Raw genomic sequence first — 23882 nt, 5'->3', positions numbered from 1 at the left:
GTATGTGTGAGTATGCCAGCCATGTGCTCATGTGAAGGCTGAAGAAAGACGTCATGTCCTGCTCTACCGCTCTGTACCTTGACACAGGATCTTTCACTGAAGCTGGAGCTAAGACAGTCTCCAGACAGCCCGAGGGATCCTGCCGTCTCTGCTTACCACACCCTCCACACAGGTTATAGGCTCCCATGGCTGCACCTGGATTTTTATGAGGGCGCTGAGGATTTGAACTTGGATCCTCGAGCTTGTGCAGCAAGCACTCTTATCCACTGAGCCATCTCCCCCAGTCCTCATCAAAATTTTAAGCTATTAAAAAACCTATCAGTGGGGTTGGGGATTTAGCTCAGTGGTAGAGCACTTGCCTAGCAAGCTCAAGGCCCTGGGTTCGGTCCTCAGCCCGAAAAAAAAAAATCTATCAGTAAAAGACAAAATCTTGACAAAGCCAAGGCTATCGGTATGAAGCAGCTTGTCGTCACCTATTAAAAGAAAATAATAAACAATTCTCATTACTTAATTAATCGCCAAATAACTTTGCTCAATGGCACCTCTACTGTCAAGTATTATTCTGAAGTGGGTAATAATAAAATCCCAGCTATGAGGAATAAAGCCATGCTAGTTTGAAAAGTCTTACCCATCTAGAAGTTTTCTTAATCAGGGTTAAGGAAAGGGGCTTAATAATGAGACAGTCGCACTGTGGCTGTAAGAGCACTGCTTCCTGAACTAGGGCTGTAGCTCAGAGGTACAGTGCTTCCTGCACAAGGCCCTGGGTTTAATTCCTGGCATGGAAGAGAGAGAAAGGGGGAGAAAGAGAGGGCGAAAGAGAGAAGAGTAGAGGAGGGGAGGCAAAGAGGGGAAAGGAGAGGGGAGGGGACGGGAGGGGAGGGGGTATTTCCTAGTAAAAATTATAATCACAAAAATGAGGTATTCCACCCATTCAGAGCCTGCCCCACATGTGGCCCATACATATACAGCCACCCAATTAGACAAGATGGATGAAGCAAAGAAGTGCAGACCGACAGGAGCCGGATGTAGATCGCTCCTGAGAGACACAGCCAGAATACAGCAAATACAGAGGCGAATGCCAGCAGCAAACCACTGAACTGAGAACAGGACCCCCGTTGAAGGAATCAGAGAAAGAACTGGAAGAGCTTGAAGGGGCTCGAGACCCCATATGTACAACAATGCCAACCAACCAGACCTTCCAGGGACTAAGCCACTAGCTAAAGACTATACATGGACTGACCCTGGACTCTGACCTCATAGGTAGCAATGAATATCCTAGTAAGAGCACCAGTGGAAGGGGAAGCCCTGGGTCCTGCTAAGACTGAACCCCCAGTGAACGTGATTGTTGGGGGGAGGGCAGCAATGGGGGGAGGATGGGGAGGGGAACAACCATAAAGAAGGGGAGGGGGAGGGGTTAGGGGGATGTTGGCCTGTAAACCGGGAAAGGGAATAACACTCGAAATGTAAATAAGAAATACTCAAGTTAATAAAGAAAAAAAAGAAAAAAAAGAGGTATTCCACTGATGATAGTAACAAAGGCTACGAAACACCTAGGAATAAATTAAATGGCTGGACCTATAGACAGGGAACAAAGCCCAGCGACAAAAAGGAGGACAGTGGTGGGAATTGGTAAATCAAATGTCAAGTATGTAGTACTTTGAGATGCCCCGTGCTACATTCAGTCATGCTTTCTTTTTTCATCTTTATTAAATTGGTTATTTCATATTTACATTTCAATTGTTATTCCCTTTCCTGGTTTCCAGGCCAACATCCCCCAGCCCCTCCCACTCCCCTTCGACATGGGGGTTCCCCTCCCCATCCTTCCCCCATTACTGCCCTCTCCCCAACAATCACGTTCACTGGGGGTTCAGTCTTGGCAGGACCAAGGGCTTCCCCTTCACTGGTGCTCTTACTAGGCTATTCATTGCTACCTATGAGGTTAGAGTCCAGGGTCAGTCCATGTATAGTCTTTGGGTAGTTTAGCCATGCTTTTAAAAATAGTGGGAGAGCATTTGCAGCTTCTCTTTGAGCGCTGTAATGCATGTCGTAAGAAAAGACAAAGATTCCAACATTGTAAAACACAAAGTCTAAACAAGTACATAAAATTACACGGGCGTTTCTAAACAGCTTTGGCATCGAATGGAGATGCTGGTACTGTTTTCTGTGTGCTCGCAAAAGGTAATTCAGAGAAGCCTGAACCCGGTAGATGAGCAGACAGAAAGAAAGTAGCCCTCTAGGTACCATGGTGCTGGCATTGTCCCAACCATCTGGACTCAGAATATATCAGGACCCACCAGGAGTCCTCAGCCACACCCACGCTCATTCGGGAGGAACAGAGAAGGCTAGCCTGCTGCCACATGAAGAGCCTCCCTAGGCCCAGGTTACAGAGGGCAGAGTTGACACTAGGGACCTGCCTGCTTCCTCTGGCCCTAGCAGCCACACTCAACCCCAACCCACACACGTAACCAGGACTGCAGTAAGGTTAAGGAGGGCAGGAGACTAATCAGAGCCAGAGATTTCTAGGTTTGCACCCCAGAGCTTCCTCCCACCCCTCCATGACCGCACCAGGATCAGGAAGGTCTCCTCTCCTCTCTCCCCTTCGTCCTTATTCCCAGATATGCAAAGAAAATTGAGCCAACAAATAGCGAGCAATACATACATGAGGACTGGACGGAGAAGGCATCAGGTTAGTGGGGCCCAAGCTTGACAGCCCATCTGCAAGCTACAAATTAAACATGCCAGTTAGCGACAGAATTCAAGAGTGAGATCTAAGGAGCTGTGAGAGGGGAGGTTGGCCAGTTCTAAGGGAGTAGGGTTCTCCCTCCTTCCCGCCCTCTCCAGGCACCCTCTTTACCAGTTGTGGGAAGAGTGTGCTATCTCCAGTTGGACATGCCTGGCTCCATGACCTTGGATCATTTCTGTGACCTTGAACTATTCCAAAACCTCCCAGAATCACAATGACCCAGAACAATGGTGAGTGGTAAGCCAGAGTTTGAGTGCTGCTGTTTTATTTTACAGCCTTTGCTACCACACTCGAAGGTACCACCCACTCAGCTGCTCTTTCTGCCTTTCTCGAATCTTTCCAGCCCCACCATCCCTCCATTTGCACCCTCTGTCACTAACATGCCCATTCCTGCTGGATAGGGTAACCAAAAAAGGGCAAAGTCCTCAGCTCCCAGCTCCCAGAAGCAGGGGACCACATGGCTCCCCAGGCCTACACAAAGAAGCTGAAGGAGTCTCACAGTGCAACCTTGCTGCCTGTCCTATGGTTCCCCACCATAAATCCTCACTTGGCATCTCAAGGACAGTAATTTGATGTCTTATAGGAGAGTCTCGGACATGCTTAAAAGCCAAGGCAATGAGAGGATAGGGCTTAGGTGGGTGAACATCAGAATAGCAGGAGGATAAAGCTGGACAGAGGGGCAGAGAAAAAAGGAACTGCAGATGAGAGGAGGGGAGAAGAGAGAGAGGAGAGGGAGAGGGAGAGGGAGAGGGAGAGGGAGAGGGAGAGGGAGAGGGAGAGGGAGAGGGAGAGGGAGAGGGAGAGGGAGAGGGCAGAAAACAGGCCCTGCAACAGGGGAAATGGGAGGTGAGACCAGAGAAGCCTGGAAGCACTGGGGACCCACAGCCACCAACCTCCCTCCCTCTTCAGTGATCCAAAGGCTCCAAAAAGACCCTGAAGAAGGTGACTCTCAGCAAAGATTAAAACAGAGACTGAAGGAACACCCATTCAGAGCCTGCCCCACATGTGGCCCATACATATACAGCCACCCAATTAGACAAGATGGATGAAGCAAAGAAGTGCAGACCGACAGGAGCCGGATGTAATCTCTCCTGAGAGACACAGCCAGAATACAGCAAATACAGAGGTGAATGCCAGCAGCAAACCACTGAACTGAGAATGGGACCCCCGTTGAAGGAATCAGAGAAAGAACTGGAAGAGCTTGAAGGGGCTCGAGACCCCATATGTACAACAATGCCAAGCAACCAGAGCTTCCAGGGACTAAGCCACTACCTAAAGACTATACATGGACTGACCCTGGACTCTGACCTCATAGGTAGCAATGAATATCCTAGTAAGAGCACCAGTGGAAGGGGAAGCCCTGGGTCCTGCTAAGACTGAACCCCCAGTGAACTAGACTGGTGGGGGGAGGGTGGCAATGGGGGGAGGGTTGGGAGGGGAACACCCATAAGGAAGGGGAGGGGGGAGGGGGATGTTTGCCCGGATACCGGGAAAGGGAATAACACTCGAAATGTATATAAGAAATACTCAAGTTAATAAAATAAATAAATAAATAAAAAAAGAAGGTGACTCTCAGGCCAGACTGCCTTCCTGTATGAAGGAAAAGCTTGGGGGCAGAAGTGTAGGAGAAGCCCTGTTGAGACCTGGAGTGGACTTTAGACACTTCTTTTCCTTCTGTAGAGGAAGCATTACCGAAGAGCTCCAGAGCCCAAGTCTAGGAAGGCAGGCAGGTTAAATGGCAAGCTGCCACCAGCCAGGGGTGCTAGCCAATCCTAGGTACAGCAGAACCTTCCAGAAGACTGGTGCATGCCACCAGCAGACCCCAGTTAGCCAAAGATGGCCCCGTCCCTCCCCTTCTTGCCCTGACCCTTCAGAGATCTCTGCGTTATTTTGAAATTGTTCCTTTTTAGAAAAGGTGAGAGGGGGACAGGCAGGTCACCAGAGCAGAAGGAACACATGTGGCTAAACATAGCGCCAAAGCCCTTTGCAGCTGCAGAAATTACACGTTCCCCTGAGGCTGTGGCCATAATTTGCTGCTCCAATTCTGGGGCTATGTTTCCACCTTCATGGCAGCCTGAAGACTATAAGTGGAGCAGTGAGCTCCAAATTAGCCTGAGCCTGAGAGCTGCCCACACCTCAGCCCACCATGGGAGAGAAGGGCCTCGCCACCTTCTCAGGGATCCTCCATGCCACCCTCCAGGTGTATTCTCAGTAATGCACATACCACACAAGTGCACACACATAGTGCCTTACCACATGCATACACACACATACACACACACACACACACACACACACACACACACATCTTAACTAAGCATATTAACATACATCTACACTAAGCATACATACTACCAAACCACATGCAAACACACCACCTTACCACATGTATACACCACTTCATCACACACATACCAACCCCACCACATGTATACACATACTACCTCACTTCACCTCACACATGCATACACCACCTCACCACATACATGCTACTTCGTCACATACACACACACACACACACACACACACACACACACACACACACACACAGCCTTACCACATATACACCTCATTAATGCACACATATACACATACCACCTCACCACACACACATCTTATGTGTGTGTGTGTGTGTACATACCACACCCCCAGCTACCAATCTAAAAACCTGCAATGGAATACACACACACACACACACACACACACACACACACACACAACTTTGCTATGTAAACACACATATTATCTCCCCCAGATGGTATGTTCCTTCCAGATGGTATATTTAGCAAGAATAGAGCCCAGGCCTCTTCCATCAAATCAAGCTGGTCCCTCCTCCTCCTCCTCCTCCTCTTCCTCCTCCTCTTCCCCCTCCTCCTCCTCCTCCTCTTCCTCCTCCTCTTCCCCCTCCTCCTCTTCCTCCTCCTCTTCCTCCTCCTCCCCCTCCTCCTCCTCCCCCCTCCTCTTCCTCCTCCTCCTCCTCCCCCTCCTCCTCCCCCTCCTCCTCCTCCTCCTCCACCACCACCATCACCAGCAGCAGCAGCACCACCAGCACCTTTCTCCTTCCATCTTCTAACCTAGGCAAGGCCAGCCTCACCTATGTGTCACATCTCCAGGAGCCCAGCTCCTCGCACCCACCTCTCTGTCCACTGCTCCAGAGTGTCCATGTGCTCACACAGAGCACAGGCCTAGGTCTGACTCTTGCTTAGGCCCAGCCCTGGTCTGCTTATGTCAGGGCCAGGAGGCAGTCTAGCCTTGGCCTCTTCACGCTCTATCTCTGGCTGTGCTTGTAGCCAACAGGACTAAAACAGTCCCTCCTTATCTAAGCCTGTGGACACTGAAGGTGGCACACAGAGGGCAGCAACCTTATTGGGAAGCTCTGCACATAGCTGTAGCTTAGACGGGCTGTGAAGGGGGCAGAAAATAGGAGCCGGGAGTTGGGACTCTCTTAGCTACAAATACCCATCAACGAAGACAGCAAAACACAAACTCATACTGACATTATTGTAGAGCCGTCTCCAATTTTCACTCGGATTTTCCTGCTAGGAGACATTCTTCCTCAGATTCATGCAATGGACAAGTTTTCTGACTATTCATTCATTCATACATACATACACACATACACACATACATACATACACCTATACACCCATCTGTTCACATATCCATCCATCTACCTACCTATCTATCCAGCCACCCATCTGTTCACCAACCCTTCTACCTGTCCATGCAGGCACCTACCCACCCATCAACTTACTTACCTATTCATACATCCACTCATTGATCCATTCACCCATACATATTTCTATGCACTCATCCACTTACCCATCTACCCACCCATCTGTTCACCATCTACCTTTCATCCTCTCATTGGCTCATCCATCCCTTATTTTATCTACCCACCTGTCTATCTCTATTCATCCATCCGTCTATCCATCTATCTAGCCATCCATCTATGCATCCACCCACTGGCCATCTAGACAGATTCTCATTGAATACATCATCTAAATCAGGTCCTGGTTGCTGTCCTGCATTTAGTCCAGAGAAGATGCTGAGAGCCAGAGAGACATGCAGGATCTAGAGCTGATGTGGGAGCCAAGATCCTTCCAGAGAAGTGAGACCAAGTTGAGTCTCAAATAATGAACTGAGCAAGAAAACAGGAACAAAGACAGTCTCAGCAGACATAATGCAGGTGAGTGTTAGAAGCTGAGAGATAGGGGTTGGAGCTTCTGGCAACTTCTGAGCATCTGTGAAAACACAGAGCAAGACTTCCTGCCTCCACAGTAGCATGGCTTCAGGAGCAAACCCTGGAAGTAGCAGGAAGATGGGAGATTGAGAAAGAGGCAGAAAATGGTACTCAGTATCTCCAGGGAAAGCCTCAGAGCTAAGCTCTGGGGAACTTGAGGCCATCTCAGCACTCAGCTTTGCTCTCATGTGCAAGGCTAAGATTTAATAGGTGGCTTGCTGAATGTCACCTATCCCCCATCCATCTATCCATCCATCTATCCATCCATCCATCTACCCAACCATCCACCACCTACCTATCCACTGCAGTCTGAGGACAGGAACCAGCATACAGGCTGGGAGGCTCTGCCTCAGGTACCCTGAAGCTCTAAGAGCACCCAAGACATTAGGTGTGTGAGTCTGCAGGCACAGTCACAGAGGAAAGTAATATCCTGAACAAGTTCAAGGCCAGTCTTCACAGTGGGACTTTTTTGCCTCTCTTGAGGTAAGTACGGGATGGGACGCAGAACATCTAAGCCCAAGACAGGAATGCTACTCCCTTCAGTAAAATATGTTGTAGGCTTCTTAACATTTGCCTTCGTATGTCATGTGGTCTCCTGCAGGCCCTAGGTTGCAGAGTCCCCAGCAAAAGGATGACTGACTACCTGCCCCTCCCTCAAATCCTCCTTCTTGGTCCTAGAAGTGGGGATAAGAAAGATATACTATGGTCCTAAACACAAGCTGCTCTCTCTAAGCTACCTCCAAGGCACTGCCAAACATGAGATCAGAGACTAATCTTCCCTCAAAAAAGAGACACTCTCTTCCATCTCCCTTCTCACTGAGGGATCTGAGGCCAAAAGCCTTCAATGTAACCACAAGGTAGATGTTCCATTTTCCTCACATGCTTCTAGAAAAAAAGTCTAGATCTAAGGACTACGCAACTCTTCCCCCATCACAATGAAAACTCCCACTTATGTCCTTCCATCAAACAGCACCCAGCCATCAGGGTATAGAGGGTGAGTGTAATGGCTTTATCATAGCAAAGAGTAGGGGAGGAGCTAGAGGAGATGAGGAAGGGAAATAAAGGCTAGCTTGCTGGGCATGGGGCACAAGGGAGCTGACATCCCACTTATCCTACCTGGACAGGGATGAGAGGCTCCTTGTCATCAATGTCAATGAGCACGTCTTCCCCAGGGCTGAGTAAGCTCACGTCATCTGCAGGAAGAGCAAGTCCACACCCATGAGGGACTCAGCCAGGAGACTGTCACTAAACTCCACAATCTCACCTCTCCTCACACTGGAAGAGGTGTTTCTGTCCCTAGCCCTTCTCTTTCCTGATTCTATCTCTCCCATCTTCCCACATCCCCCTCCCATTCCCTTCCCTCTACTTCTTTCCCCCATTTTGAACCATGCTTCCCACCCACAAGTAGGAGGTCACTTGGTCCAAGTATGCCAACCTGAGGAAAAAATGACCCCTAGCTTTGGGCCAGCTTAGCAAAGGCTACTTTCCAGCTCCTTACCTGGGCCACCTTGCGGGGATGGACTCTCTGCTGAGTACGGGTCACACAGGAAGTTCTCCAGGGAGCGAATGGTGCACTGACCCACAACTGGCCTGCGGCCAAACTGGCGATTATCAATGACCTTGACCACAATAGGGGGACAGTAGAGGTCCTCTCTGGGTAACATCTGGGCAGAGGAGAAGAGGGAAACTCTAAATATGAGCCCCAGCTCATTTCTGGGAATTCTCAGGGGAAGGAGTAAGGGAGAGAGTTCTCATAGGCAGGACCAAGGAGTAGAGAGTGACTCTGAACCCACAAGAGAGTCCACAAGAGTCCAAAATCCAAAGGTGGCCAGCAGCCCAGATGCTGGCCAGTGGGACAGAAGCCACACACCTTTCTGTCTGCCCTCAGCTGCTATGTGTCAAAGCTGGTTTTCCCATAGCTTTACCTCCAAATACACCCAGGTCAGCCTCAAGTCTGAGTAAGTCTATTTTCTCTGAACCTGTACTGCCTGGGAAGGGGGAAGGTGGGAGGGGGGGTGGACTGCAGTTCAACATTTCTTACAGACAGTCCCCCCCAAGTGGATACTCGGGAGTTGGCTTGCAGACCTAGATTCTTCTCCCCCACCCCAAAAGCACTTTGAACACAACTTGAAATAATTTATATGCACTCCTTCAGTGGCGTCTTGGCTGCGCCAAGAGAAGGCTCCCGTTGACAGCAACTGGGCCTGGAATTTCTAGTGTGCTTTCATCTTGCAAACCATTTTCCTTTTCTCAGACTTGACTTACACCGGCCACTGGGCCCCAGCAGCCCAGGGAGCTGAAGAGGGCTGAGGAGTGAGGACTAGAGGGTTAAGAGGTGGAAAACTCAGGGTTCAGAACTTAGGACTGGGGGCGTGGCTAAGGACTAAAGGTCTGAAAACTGGGAGGCCAGATTGGGAGTCCAGCGCCAATTGCAGATGACTGGGAGTGGTGGGGGTTCGGGGGCAGTGACTGGGAGGGGCCAGGGACTGGGGCCCGAGAACTGGGGGCTGGGGTTGGAAGCTGGGGCCTGAGAAGCTAGAAGACCAGTGAGGACAGGGGCAAGGGGTGAGAGACCCTTGACTGAGACCACAATGGGGACAGGGTCAGATTTGAGGGCTATGCGGGATAGGAGCTGAGTAATCAGGTGCTAGGACCCTGAGAGTTGCAGACTAGCCTGAGAAAAGGGAGGCTGGGACTGAAAACCTGGTAGCTGTCCAGAAGGGTTTGGAGCCAGGGCTGGGAACTGGGAGGCAAGGGTTAGAACTAAGGGGCCGGGCACTGAGGACATGGGGATGAACATTAAGGGATCAGAGGCTGGGGAGACAAGGAGAGGACTCAAGACTCAGGGGCAAGGCCTGGGAGCTTATGGCTGGAGATTAAGAACAGCAGTATCAAAAGCTGGAAAGCCAAGGGCTTGGGGCAGGGGGTTGATGGTTGAAAACCCACTGGCTACAAGACTAGGGCTCGGGGGCCAGAGTCTAGAGGTTTGGGGGCTGAAAGCTGAGAACTTGGGGAGCAATGAGAGCTAGGGGTTTGAAGGCCAGGGCCTGAAAGTTTGGGCTAAAGAAAAGGAAACTGAAAGCTGAGATGGACAGCTGACAGCTGAGGGCCCAGTGGCTGGGGATGGAGGCTGAGGAACAAGAACTGGGCAACTGGGGACTAGAGGTTGAAGTTTCCCTCAGGGCTCAAGGTAAGAGAGAACCAGGCAGGGGAAGAATGGCTGGAGGTCAGCCCTGGAGGGTCCCAGGAGAAGCCTGGCAGTGAAAGCCTTCCCTAAGGAGACATACTGAGAATGGCTTCTGCGGGCCCAGAGTCAGGCAAAAGGGCAAGGTACCCATGTGTGCTGCACACAGGACAAGGGACTTCAGTGAGGCAAGAAGTGATTCCTCTATCCATAGGAAAGTGGAGTGTAGAGATCACACACACACACACACACACACACACACACACCCCTGGGCCCTTCTGGGTGCTGGAGCTGAACCCCAGGGTTGCTGGGATCACGAGGTCACTCTACCCCTCAGGACTCTGGAAGGGAACAGTGAGGAGGTAAGGCTCACCACTTCCATGAACAGAGTACAGACGTCAAAGTTGGGGTTCTTCCGAAGGTTTCTGATGACACAGGACTGCACTGTCTGCCCACCACACTCCACCACGAGGCTGGGGGAAGACACGCTGGCCATCTGATAGCTCTTTATGTTCCGAAGGCCCCAGGCCAGGATCTAGGGGCAGAGGAAGGGGAGAGAGAGCCGCTGAGCAAGTCCGAGGCAGGAAGTGGGAAGACCAGGCTGGCGGCTCCTGTCCCACAGTCAGGTTCACCTCACCTCGATGGCTGTACGCTGGAGAGCTGGCTTGATGTTCTGGGGAACCATGTAGATGTTGGCCTCCCTTTGAGGTGGTGGGTAAGGCAAGTCTGTGTCCTCCGTCTGCAGGGGACAGCAAGTGTAAAAAAGACCACAGTGTTGGGGAAGGCCAAGGCAGTGGAATAAGAACGGACAGGCAGGCAAAAAGTAACAGCATGCATTGAGAGACACAGGGAGGGAGGAGGACAGAGCTGGAGGTGGGCAAATGGGTAGTAGAAATGAGGGTGCAGGATTAGCCTCGGCGGGGTGCCATCCTATCCAGGATCAGAATAAACACATCTTTGCACAAGGGCAAGTCAGTCCTCCTACAACACAGGCTCCAGAACACCACAGAGCTACTAGTTATGTGTTCCTGTCTTCAGCACACACGCGTGTGCTCCTATGAATGCATTCATGCTGGCATAAGCATGCACTCCCTCCCGCTCCATCCCGCCCCATCTACTTCAGTCTCTCAGTCACTTTCCCCCAACTCTGGCTCTCCTGCCCCCGACCCCAGCTGAGACACACCCTAGTTTCCACCCAGACGTCCTCCAACCCCCAACCCCACAGCCACATCTGTATCCCACAGATGTGGGACACAGAGCATAGTCACAGGAAGCCAGGAAGAACAGAGCAATGGCAAATGAGACACAGGGATGTGTGGCCGCTGTCCTTATATGACATGGAGGCTCCATTACCAGCACAGACCAGGGAGGCGGGAGGCATATGGCTGCTACTGGCCTGCTCGGGGGTTCCAAAAAAGAGTCGGGCAGGAATCACCGAGAGCTTATGTGGGGAGCAGAACAAGGCAATAGGGAGAAGTGTGATCATAGGTTTGGGAACTCAGAGCATGGTGGTTTTGGGTGTGAACTCGAGCTCTGCCCCTCACTAGGTGAGGAAGGCTATCCCTCCTTTCTCTCACTCAGCTCCTCAGCATGGGCTGTCATTAGCAGAGGTTAATCTCTAGCCAGACACTAGCGTGAGAGCTGAGAAGTCTGCACCACACAACCAGAAGAGTGTCCACAGCACGGAAATGCTCACTCGCTGCACTACGAGGCCAATTAGAGTAAAATGCCCTTTTCTTAAGACTTTTGACTCCATGCGTCTTATAAGTTTATTAGGTCAAGACGCTTCACTGCCACCTAGTGGAAAACCTTTAGAATGAACACAAATGCAGGTTGTACTAGAACTGTCCCTCCTTGGATATACCACCACTGTGCATTGCCCATACAGCACATCCACACATGGAGGTCTTGATGTTACGACTATCAACAAACGGGCTGTGCTTTAATAAGCATTGCAATAACCTGACTTACTCCCCAACAGTCTTGTTTCGGAAAGAACGTCAAATCGACAGACATTTGCTAACACGAGACAAGAGCCATAGGAACGGAGAAAAAGGACCAGCTTCCTCCAGCCTACATCAGACGTCACAGCACCTCCAGCCACCTCCTGCCCAGTGGTCCACTAACAATGCCACATCACCCAGAGTCACAGTAATGAGGACCTCGGGTCCAGGAGCAGAGAGCCTTGGACTCCACTGCCAGCTCTGTTCCTTCCTAGCTGTGTGGGCAGGTTACTCAGCAGCAGTGACTCAGTGTCCTCATAAAGACAGGGAATAACAATACGCTGAACAAAGTCACTCTGAGGATTAAATGAGGAGATGAACAAGAGGAGTCTCTGGCACCAGACAGCACTCAGAGAGTGGTGTGACTGTAATTACGGCTGCCATTGCTGTTGGCACCATGGTTTTCACCACCAAGTTCCTATTGTTCTTCCAAGGGTCACTTGAGGAGCGCCTCGCAGAACAACGTTGGCTTTGTAACTGCCCTTAAATCACCAGGACGGAGGTAGAAACCGACTAGTTTACTCCGAGCACACACAGAAGGTGACACGGTTATAGGAAGAGTGACAGTCAGAGCTGCCTCTGTGCCCACCACACAGCCCAAGACAGATGCCCCCAGAGACCCTGCGCAACCACCATAGAAGCTGGGCTGTTAACAGAGCCCCGAGTGGCACTATGACACCAGCCAGGAGCTGCAGGTGGCTATGCAGCAGGGTGGCCTATTTTAAGGGCCAAGCTTTGTGTGGTGTATTCTTTAGCCTCTAATGGCTGATGCCCAACCTACTGTGAGACCAAAAGGTAGGGGGTGGCAACAGAAGTGTTAGCCTCTAAGCTTTGCCAAAGGAGGAGGCAGAACAATCTTCCTCCCTCAGCCACCATTTCTTTGATAATCACCAAAGAAAGCCATAAGCTAGCTGTGGGCTAGGCTCCGCCTTCCCTCCTAGCCCCCCCCCCCCCAGCATTGTAGTGATGTCATCCTCTGTAAGGCCTGAGAACCAGACTCGCCACAATTGGAGCTCACGTCTCAAGCAGGATGGAGGCAAGGAGGCCCAGGCAGGTTAAATGCTAGGACAGTACCGTCTGGAGTAGGCCCTGCAGGAAGAAGGCAGGAGCGCACAGCTGAGGAGCCAGCCCAGTGGAGGCAGGAGGGAGAGAAGCAGAGACAGAGGTTAGAAGGCACCCAGGGACCCCCTTCCTTAGTGTGAGGACACCACTCTCATCCCTATTCTGTCCCCGGGCCTCCCATAACATCCTTGCCCGATGCCATTTGGCTGCAGATGCTCCAGATCCCGCTCCTGATTGCCTTCTCTGCCCAGCTTGTCAGACACCCTCCAGGTCCAGTCCTTCAGTACAGTGCTGTGTCATGAGCGCCACACTACCCATGGAACTACGTACATGGAACTACGATTGTGTTCTCCAGGTCCCTGACCCCATCTCACCCCAGCCTTCCAGTCCTTCACTCTTCCTTCCATATCTGCCTTTCCACCAGAGTTCTCTCTCCATCCCCCACTGTTCTCTGTCCTCTCCCTGCTTCCATCATCATCGTCGTCTTCCTCCTCCTCCTCCCCCTCCTCCTCCCCCTCCTCCTCCCCCTCCTCCTCCTCCTCCTCCTCCTCCCCCTCCTCCTCTTCCTCCTCCTCCTCCTCCTCCTCCTCTCTGCCCTCTGCCTTTGCTCCAGCACCTCTTCCCTGGAAACTTCTCTCTCAAGTCAAGAGTCAAGGTCGGCAGCCCAAGGTTACTTGTAGAGTCTCACCTCTCCCATCCCTTGTCAACACTTGCCAGCTGAACTTGGTGTCTCTTCTAAAGCCACCTATTCAGTTCCCTCTTCCTCTCAAGGATGAACCTGCCAGGCCACCTCCGCCCCTTCCTCCCTGAGCCCTGAAGAGCCATCTTTTCTCGGAGGCATTCTGTCCCTCATGACCTCCCTAAGCCCACAGCCCCATTCCTGCATCTTTCTATTCAGTTGGACCAAGCCTCCTGGTGGCCTCTGACACTTGTCCGTGATAACAGTTTTATCCACCTCCCCTACACCTGCTCCCTTTAATGTCATCACATACATCAACCCCAGCATCCACATCTATATATCACTCCAGCACCCACCACAACAGCCGGGGCCACCCTCGGTTTCCCCTTCCTGCCTTACTATGTCTTATTGGTCACCAAGTACTGCTGGTCCTGTCCCTAAATCTCTATCCTGTGTGTTCTCTCTTTCTACCCCTCCCCCTCCCTCAACCTCTCCCCCTCTCTCTTTCCTTCCACCCACTCCCCCATCCACATGTTTCCTTTCTCCTGCCCTGATGTCCAATGACCCACTCTGTGGTCTCTTTGCTTCTAGTTCTGCACACACCCTCAGCTAACAAAGCCTCTGTGGGCATGCAGTTAGGATATGTCACTCAAGGGACCCTGTCCTCAAGATACTTGAAAAGCCTGAAGAGGCCCCCCCAAGACCTCTCATCTTCCAGCCACTGTTAGATGTCTCTCACCTTCAGGATTCCCAAAGAGTGACTAGCCACCTCTGGAATATTGCCCCTCTCTTTAACCTTAGGACTCAGCACTCACTGTCCATCTGTCTGGAATACAGTCTGTCCCTCTTCATCTGGCCACTTCCTGCTGGGACTTTACATCATTTAAATTTTCCTCGGTGACCTAAGTTTATTATGTTGCAGTGTCTCCATGGCCTCCCATATCCTCTGTCCACCCCAACCTTCATCACACTGAATGACACAGCAATTACCCTGAGCCATTTCTCTGTCTGTCACTGACCCTAGCCAACCAGCAACCCTGAATAAGCAATGATACCAGGAGTGAGGGAGGGATTAGGCAGATAGGAAGAGTTAACAAAGTGGCTTTCTTTGACTATATTGCCACCTGCTCTGCCACTACCACCATCATCATCATCATCATCATCATCAGGTAGGTCCTCTCTGGGCCCTTGCTAGGTGTGCCTACTCATGGCTGAGGCAGCTCCCTTCACCACCTTCTAGAACCTGGTACAGTCTTCAGGGCCTAACTCACCTTTCCCCCAGTTCCTCCAAACACTCCAGAAACTTCTTATAGCCTTGCTTTCTGACATCTGTTATACCTAAATGACTCCTATAACACAAACACACACACACACACACACCCTACACAAACACATACCCCTCACACACACACATATCCTTCACACACACACACACACAGCACATACATACTACACACACACACACACACACACACACACACACACACACACACAGAGTTCTAATGAACCTATTCATCCTTTGTTTATCTCGCTCCAGGTAAAAGTGAACCTGGGCCATATTGCCCGCTTCTATGCCTCAATTTCTTCCTGGTTCCGCCTACCTAGGGGACCCAAAGCTGTCTCTCCAGGACAGTATGAGTATTGTGACACTTATCAGAACATGACAACCTGTCTCCACCACCAGGAAGGGAGGGCCAGACTGCAAAAGCAAGCAAAATGTCTGATTGGCTGCCTCACAGGTAACAGGGACTGAGGAGTCCAGGCCCCAAGGACAAGGCAATAATACCATAAACCTGGGCAGAGACAGCCATATTAACCCAACTCCTGTGCCTGCCCTGGAAGCAGAATGAACCTGGGACCACCTACTAGTGGGGGTTCACAGGTGGGCAAGGTGTCGATCAAGCCAACTCAGACCCAGATAACCAGGATCAGCTGAGGGTTTCCTCAAGCCACTCTTAGATTCTTCTCAATCCATTATCCCCATGGCCAATTCAGCACAGATTGCTGAAGCCCCAGATATACTCCCAGTCCTAGGTGACAGCACACTAGACCATGTTCCTTTCCAGGGCAGTGCAGGTGTTGACAACCCTCTGCAGTCAACTAGACTGCCCTGTTCCCAGTAGCCCTCAGACTCCCACCTCACCCAAGAAGGACACATTCTGGTTCCTTAGGGAGCTGCAGGCAGTGGGCAGCCAGGCAGCGGGAGGCTCCATTGTCTGTCGGCCCCACCCAGCTCATTAGGAACAACATGCTGGTCTAATTACACTACCCAGGAAAATAGTGTTTCAAATTAAGGCCTTGAGGGAGGAGGAGAGGGATGGGGGGCACTGGGCTTATTTTCCTGATTGCAAAACACCAAATGTTTCCCTTCTAGTGGATGCTGGGGTGCAGGAATGAAACCGGGGTAAGTCTCAGTGTATACCCTGCCACCTCCAAGATTTGGAAAGGTGTCAAAGGGTAACTAGTTGGCCCACCATTTTGTTAGTACAAGGAGCCAAAAAGCATATGCAGCGCTCTACCAAGGTATCCCTTACCTCCGAGCAGAAGAAAAGAGGGACGACTGTTCAATGTCCCTTGAACAGTCAAATCCTCCAGCCGCTAGATAAGGTCTTCCTCTATACATGTTTCCAGTCTAGAGTCCCACTAGCAAGAAACCCCAACACCTCGCCTGCCATGTGTGTGTACGCATGCATGCGTTCTCGCTAACATGCGCCCATGCGCACTGCCAGTTCTCGGGAAATCTAAAATTGCAGTCTCTTTGAACTCATTCCCCTTGGCAGCCTGAATTGTCTTTGTTCTCCAGACCAAAAAAAAAAAAAAATAGAGGGGAGGGGGAGGGAGAAGAGGACTCAGAAGGGGTGGGGGGTGGGGAGATGAGCCAAGTTGGGCACAGCGGAAGGTGAGACAAGAAGGGGGTAAGAAGCTTTAAAAAGAGGGAGAGCAAAGGCCAAAAGACACCTGGCACACAAGGCAGCCTGGCTTCCCACCTGGAACTCACAGAGCGGTGATCCCCTGCAGAGAGCCTGGGAGAGGGGCTATTGCTGTTACTGCAATGTCCCTAAACCCCACAGCTGCTCCAACCCAAGGCACTGCCTCCAAAACATTCCTGACCCTCCCTTGCTTCAGATACTAGCTCAGTGTCTCCTCTTCCAGGGTTGCCATCTTCTCTCCTGCTTCAGAAGCCACTCACATTGACAGCCAACCCCCTGCCTCACTTAAAGGCCTTCGTAGCCTCAAGGGCATGTGTGCGCCCCCCCCCCCCCACCTCACTGTGCTAGCAGTAGTGCTTCTGGACCTAACTATTCTGCTGCGCCTCTCTATTCCTCCCGGCCTGTCTCCCACCCGACCCCCACAACAGCTGTCTCAGAGGCCTCCCCACCAGTCTCTCTTCTAAGGCCTGACTTTAGAGCCTCTGCCCTGGAGGCCAGCACCCCATCACACCTCTACTTCTGTTCTGCTCCCAGACTCACGGGAAAGTGAGCCCAATGTGCACAGGGATAGGACTGGGAGGTTGGAGAAAGTTAACAGGGGGCACAAGCAGGTGCTGGACCACTACACAAAAAAGACAGCAGGCTTCCTGCAGGAGCAGAACGGCAGGGGGAGTGACCTGCCTCCTCTCTGCCTCAGGGGAGCCTTAAAACTGAATAAGTCCCAAGTTCTTGTCAGGAGACTCAGCCTTCAGTCAGGGGAAGTGTGTTGAGCTCAGGGCTGAGAGTTGCACTGTCAATGCTCTGGGACAAAGAACATCACAAAGTCATCTCATAGGACGGGTGTCCCTGGGCCTCGAACCCTTTGGACCTGCTGGGCTAGCCCTGTCTGTGTCCAGCAGACTCCTAAAGATCATTCTCCCCTGGCCCTGCTGACCACAGCAGGGGACCTTGCCAACCCCTTTGCTCAGCCCTTCAGGGCCTGGCCTTAGCTGCAATTTTGATTTGCTTCCTGACAGCCAGGCCACAGCCGCATCCTTGCCCTGAGTCCGAGCCCTGGCTATTCCATACGGCACATCCGGTCATGTCTGTCATAACTCATCCCTAGGCTGGGTCCTCTTCAGCACAGGCTGTGGGTTTTGGCTTGGGTTCTATGTTGCCTTCCAAATCGGCAGTCTCTCCGCATGGCCGCCAGAAGCAGGAGGCCGCCTGTCAGGCGCGAAGAGGGCCAGCAGCTGGCAGGCCCCCACCTCTGCCTGGGAGTGAAAGGAAGTGAGGGAATGGGGTGGGGTGGGGGGACTACAATCCCACATCCTGACTGATCCTGCCCTTCAAGTCCAAATTGCACCGAAAATGTCAAGTGGTATCCGCTCTCAACCCAGCCCAGGGAGTCCCTGACTCCCCAACTGGAGGACACGGACAGCCTTTTCCTGCCCAGCCTCCACCCAGAGCTCTCCTTCCCGTCCATCTCCGTACTGTACCTAGGCCCCCTGTACCAGAGACGTGTGCCTCCCACTTCTTCAGGGCTTTGTCAAAGTCTCCTAACACTGTGTCTACCACCAGAAATGTTCCCTTGGCTACTCTGGCACCTGCCCAACATTTTATTCTTGAAAATATGCCACCTGCTACTCAACCAGACAAAACTCAGCATTGCCATTCAAGTGATCTGTATATACGTCTGGACTACTAAGAGAGTCTCAAGACCCTGGGGCTAGAGTCACCTCACAGGACGGACCTTAGCTGGCTGTGGCTCCATTCCAAGCCAAAGGACTAAAATCTAAATCAGCTACCCTATAACACAAGCTTGGAAGTTTGGCTTTTATCACCCTCCTTCCGCATCTACCGCCACCCTCCCACCCTATCCTTGGGTTCAGCTTACCTCATCCAAAATCCTTGAAGTTTCGTGCATCTGTGATGGGCCACATCCGGGAAACAGTGGGAGAGCCGAGGGAGCAAAGGGTCTCCATTAGTATCCAGAAGCACTGGCTGAGACAGAGATGGCTCCCACAGAAAGCCCTCCCACCAAGGGTGAGCACACTGGCTACCTCACCACACCCTCTCATATGATAAGGGACAATGGACTACGAGAAAGTCAGATGCTCTCCAGAAGTGACAGGAGGGAGAACATCAGACGGGAGGTGGGAGGGACCTGGGACTCTGTGTAGCAGCCCCTGGAAGAGTGTCAGGTAAAGCTGTGGAACTGAACTAGGGACTTGGGGAGCCACAGAAAGTCACTTGGAATCCGCAGGACTAGCAGAACTGAGAGCCCTGCTCTGACAAGACAAGGGGGAAGATTGGCAGGAAAAGATGGCAAGGAGCAAGAGTGTGGGAGGGGCTTGTGTGGTGACGACCATCCAGACCCTGTGTGTCCCAACAGCCCAAGCAGCTCCAGCTGAGCCCGGTCTACCATGGAACAAGGAAGGAGAGACCCAGCGGAGGTTTTTCTACTGGGACTCCCGGAGGCGGGAAGAGGACCAAGGAGGCATTGCCAGCAGAGAGGACATGGTCACATGAGCTAAGCCAATGGGGCTAACTGAAATTCCCTAAGCATCAGAAACGCCATGGGCTGGGTGAAGTGTGGCCACTTGACCTCTACCCTCAGGTGGATGGGAGTGGATGCAGAAATTGTCATTCCTAACAATACTGGGCTGCTCTCACTTTCTTGTCCTGGCCTGGGCCGGGGATCCTCAACCTAGGCTGCGTGTTAAGGGCCTTAGATGGTACTGGGAAGCCCTGAGCCTGGGTCACACCCCCAGAGGCTGTGGTGAAACTTGCACTCTGATGAACATTAAATCCATCACGGTGAGTCTCATGCCCAGTCCAGCCCAGAGACCCTAGATAGAAGGCTCTGAGCTCTCTGCGGTCTGGAACTCGTGATACTCAGCTCCCTCCAGGCAGGTGGTGCCCATGCTGGTCGTGGAGACACTGAGTAAGATGAGGACTTCTAAGACGTGAACTCTAGATTCACAACGGGCACAACTCTGCCTGCCCTGGGGTCACACTGAGCCATCTTCTACCTGAAGGAGCTTCCTGGTGGGCCAAGGCAGGACCTGATAACTGGCCCTGTAAATGTAGAAGGGTCTGCAAACACAGGGAGGCTGGAAACACAGAAACAAGACTTACCTCAAAGCCAGGGATGTGATGGATGGCTGGCTAGAGAAGAGAGAAGACGGTGTCAATCATGCGCACCCATCCCAGCCCCTCATCTTCCCTCATTTCCACGCCCACAGCCTGCGTCAAGTAGCAGACAAGCCAGGGATATGGGATGCCCCAAGCTAACGGGCAGTAGTCTGGGTACAGACACCCAGAGATGCTGTCAGAGCAGTTAACAAACAAGGTTCACGTGGAACCCACAGCAAGCCTAAAGACAGCACTCAAAACAGTCTGGTGTTTTTGAGTGTGGCCCTGGTTACAAGATCCAGAGCCAGGATCCTGCCCTTACTTGCTCCCAGCACCCATTCACTACACATGAAGCCCCTTGCCCCAACTCTACGGGCTCCAGGAAAACACATGTGGAGTGACCCAGGAAGGAAAACTGCAGTCATCCCTGAAGCCAACAGTCTACCCTCAGATGGACTGTGTCCCTACTTGAAGGTCAGAGAGGACGAACAGTGTACGTGTTAGTCTGAGGACTCACTTCAGTTCCTACTGAGTTCAGCATGTGGACAGCCCCGCCACCCTTGGCCTGTGCCCTAGCTGGGCCTCCCAAGCCTGGATGGTGGCCAGCCTTACCTTCTCTCTCTGGATAAGCTCGAACGCTGCCAGCAGCTCTCCGGCAGGCTGGCTGCCCCTGGTCAGTGGGAACCAGGCCAGGCGGGGCATCCGTTCCAGGCTTGGCTGACAAATACAGCGGCCCATGAACTCGTCAGCGCCCTAGACCCGTGTGAGAAAAGAAGAGTCCGCATCTTCCTTCACCCTCCTAAGAGACTAGGCCTGCATGCCACCTCCTGGACTAGGGAGGGGGCCCCAGAAGTCAGGGCAGCCTCTTGTGCGGAAGGCAAGCACTGCCCTCTTAGCGGGAACTTTGAGGACAAGATGTTAGCAGCCTCAAGCCGCAGCACTAGGATGGGATTCCTGCAAGAGTTGGGAAGTCCTTCTACATGTCCAACTAGTAGTCCCCTTGCTTTTGCTTAATCCATCTCTGAGGTCATCAGAGACCAGGGAGAAACAGGCTGCCTCGCCTTCCTTAACAACCTCATTTGACATGTCAAGGGTTCTCATATCACTTAACTGTTTCACCCCTAACTTCTCCATTTTTCAGATTTAAAAAAGGGGGAGGGGGACCTTGCTTACCAAAGTGAATCTTACTAAAATGATGTCTTTACCTCTAAGTCTTGAACCAGGATTTGTCCTTCACTTCAGCTGCCCATAAGACAGCGTCCAACCCCCAGCCACTGTATTATCTGTTCTTCCTCCTCCCCTGCAGCCCCTCGGCCTTGCCCAACTCTTGCTCCCATGCCTTTGTGGTGGTGCCCACCTCTCCCCACCTCAGGAACAGTAGACAGACTACCCATAGCTCACAGGGCAGTTGGCAGAGCCAGGCCTCAAACAGATGGTGCTGTGGGCATCACAAGCCCTCAGCTCTTGCCCAGGGGAGGAGTTGGGAGATAGCCCTGACTGTTCTCATGTTCCAGGAGGGCCTCTTCTCCATGAGCTATCCTGGAATGGGTACCAGCACCAGCACTCTCCCCACACTAATGACAATGCAGAATTATCATTCAGAGTAGAGAGTAGTCACAGCACTGGGAAGGGTCTGGGACTCTCAGGGCCAGGTGTGGCCCCCTTAGCTGCTTAGTCCTGCAGAGAGTTGGGGCTGACAAGACAGCAGGGATCGGGATAATGGTTATTCTACAATCACAGTGGGCACAACTTCATCTCATCCCTGGAACCACCACTACCCTAGGATAGACCACTTGCCTCCCTCATAGCCTAGCAAGCATGAGAAGGGCAGCTTGAAGCAACATTTCCAGAAGATTCTTCTCAATGAGTCTTTGTGGCTAGTCAGCCAGGGACACCAAAGAGGACCCTGCCTGAGTAGGGAGTGGCAGTGAGATAGAGGGAGAGCCACAGTTCAGAAGACATTTCTAGAAAACATTGCCATGGCGTGGTGTGGGTGAGCAGGCCTCCAAAAAGCTCTGGCTCAGCCTGGGAACCTACCAGCTTGCCTTGCACCAGATCAGTGCCTTCCCTCCTCCTGCTGCCCCCACAAGCACCAGGACCCACATGTTTCCTTCCCCTTATGGGGGAAGTCATTCCCCAGTGACACCATCCAGTCACTCTCTATCCTTGAGCTCAGCTTTCTCAAGAGCTCCCAGGTCAGAATCCCCAAATCAGACCCACACTACCCATTGCCAGCCTCTGTCATCATTGGGGGGGAGGGGCACCTTACACAGCATCACCTTCCCCCTCACCCCTGGCTGCAATGCCTTCTCAGGACCGCTGATATGTAGTCATGGCGACTCTTACTGGAAACATCTTCCAACCACTCCCCCTTGCCACTGCTCCACTTGCCATACCTGGCCTCGCCCCCAGTCCACTTTTTCTGGTACCACATGGCCTCCCTTACTTAAAGCAGCATTCTGCCCCCAATGCCCCAGCTTAGCTCATTCTTTCTCTTCCTCCTCCAGTAGCCCCCACATTTGATAGGATGTCCACATGGCTTTGGGACTTTGTCTTCACCACAGCTTGCCCTGACATTTTGCACAGCACTGTCTTACACTGGAGCATAAGCTACCTTGTTTTATTTTGCTTTTAGGCGAGGTAACCCAGGTTACCCTCACATTTGACAGGTAGCCAAAGAGGACCTTGAACTTGTGATCCTCCTGCTCTACCTCCTAAATGCTGGGGTTACAGGTCTGTGCCACTACACTCAGTTTATGCACTGCTGGGGCTTTGTCCATGCTAAGCAAGGACTCCGACCAGTTCTGTCCCATACATAGCACACACCTGTTTCGGTTACTTCAACAGAATTTAAAACTCATTTTCCCCATTGGCACAACTGCATTTCAAGTGCTTTCCAGTCACATGAGGCTAGCGTCTCCCAGACAGCACAGCCAGAACACCATGAAAAGGCCCTGCCTGTACCCCAGAATCATATAGTGCTCCAGATACTTTGTCTCAACCTAGGGGTGTCTTCACACTCCGAGTGCCTCTGGTCCCACCTAGACAGCAAACCTCAGGCAAGGGGTCACTCAGCCCAGTTCAGCAAAGTGCTTGATTAGTAATTGTGTGGAGAAAGGACAGGATAGAGCCGGAGAAAAATCTAACTACCGATCCACAACTCTGAGTGCTTTCAGGGTCTCTCTGTTTGATTAGCCATGTCTTCCAAGGGTCATGGGACATGGGCCAGCCATCTATTCTCAGCTCCTCTACAATCGTTTCAGTGAAAAGTCAGGGGGAAGGCCACCGGTCTACCCCCGGGGGACCCAACACTCATAGCACAGCGCTCCCCAGGGTCCTGGAGATGGACAGCAAAGGGGAGAAGTGGCAGGTGAGCATACTCACATAGGTGTCATGGTCATACAGCTCCACCACAATGCTGGGTGGCCGCTCGGCGACACTGGCCGGCTCGCCAAAGATCTCTATCTCATAGAAGATGAGGGTTTGATCCCAGGTGGGGTTCAGGGTGTTCTTCTCCACCACCGTCTTCTGGCTTTGATGCAGGAAGGAGACAATGGCATAGGGATCTGGGTGGGGCAGGTGAGGAAGAAGATAAGACTCGGCTGGTAGTTCGGGAGTTCCACAGCCTCAAGGCCAGAGCATGGTTGTGGCTGCCATTCTGGAATAATAAGACGCAGGCCAGATGCCATTTCTGAGGCCAGCTACAGCCATGCAGAGATGGAGACGGCCTGAAACGTCAAACCTTTCCTTTCCCATTCCTATCTGGCCCCAGGGGGGAGGTGTACCAGAGAAAGTGGGTTCCTGAATGGCCCATTCAAAGCTTGTTATCCAACAAGCATTTCCAGAGTGCCTTCTGCGTGCCACACTAGGGACTGGGAGCTGGGGACACAACTGAAACAAAACACAACCAGCGACAATTGG

General features: G+C 52.0%; 1 protein-coding gene across 25 annotated transcripts in view; it reads right to left on the bottom strand.

The window, feature by feature from the left end:
* The window catches only part of Dysf (dysferlin), a 199579-nt gene that overhangs the window by 50232 nt on the left and 125465 nt on the right, over positions 1-23882 (bottom strand). For 8 of the 25 annotated variants that reach the window (XM_087657488.1, XM_087657490.1, XM_087657497.1 and 5 more), the window contains 9 exon segments: positions 23346-23527; positions 20574-20714; positions 19965-19994; positions 18721-18750; positions 10808-10909; positions 10544-10705; positions 8485-8650; positions 8103-8179; positions 2660-2722 (listed from right to left, as the gene is read on the bottom strand). In XM_087657488.1, the coding sequence (XP_087513614.1) occupies positions 2660-2722; positions 8103-8179; positions 8485-8650; positions 10544-10705; positions 10808-10909; positions 18721-18750; positions 19965-19994; positions 20574-20714; positions 23346-23527 (953 nt within the window). 25 annotated transcript variants of the gene reach the window in all.

The sequence above is a fragment of the Rattus norvegicus genome, chromosome 4 (genome assembly GCF_021556685.1).
Source record: "Rattus norvegicus strain SHRSP/BbbUtx chromosome 4, alternate assembly SHRSP_T2T, whole genome shotgun sequence".
NCBI classification, from domain to species: domain Eukaryota; kingdom Metazoa; phylum Chordata; class Mammalia; order Rodentia; family Muridae; genus Rattus; species Rattus norvegicus.
Note: the sequence above shows the minus strand (reverse complement) of the source record. Positions and strands in the feature narration are given on the sequence as shown.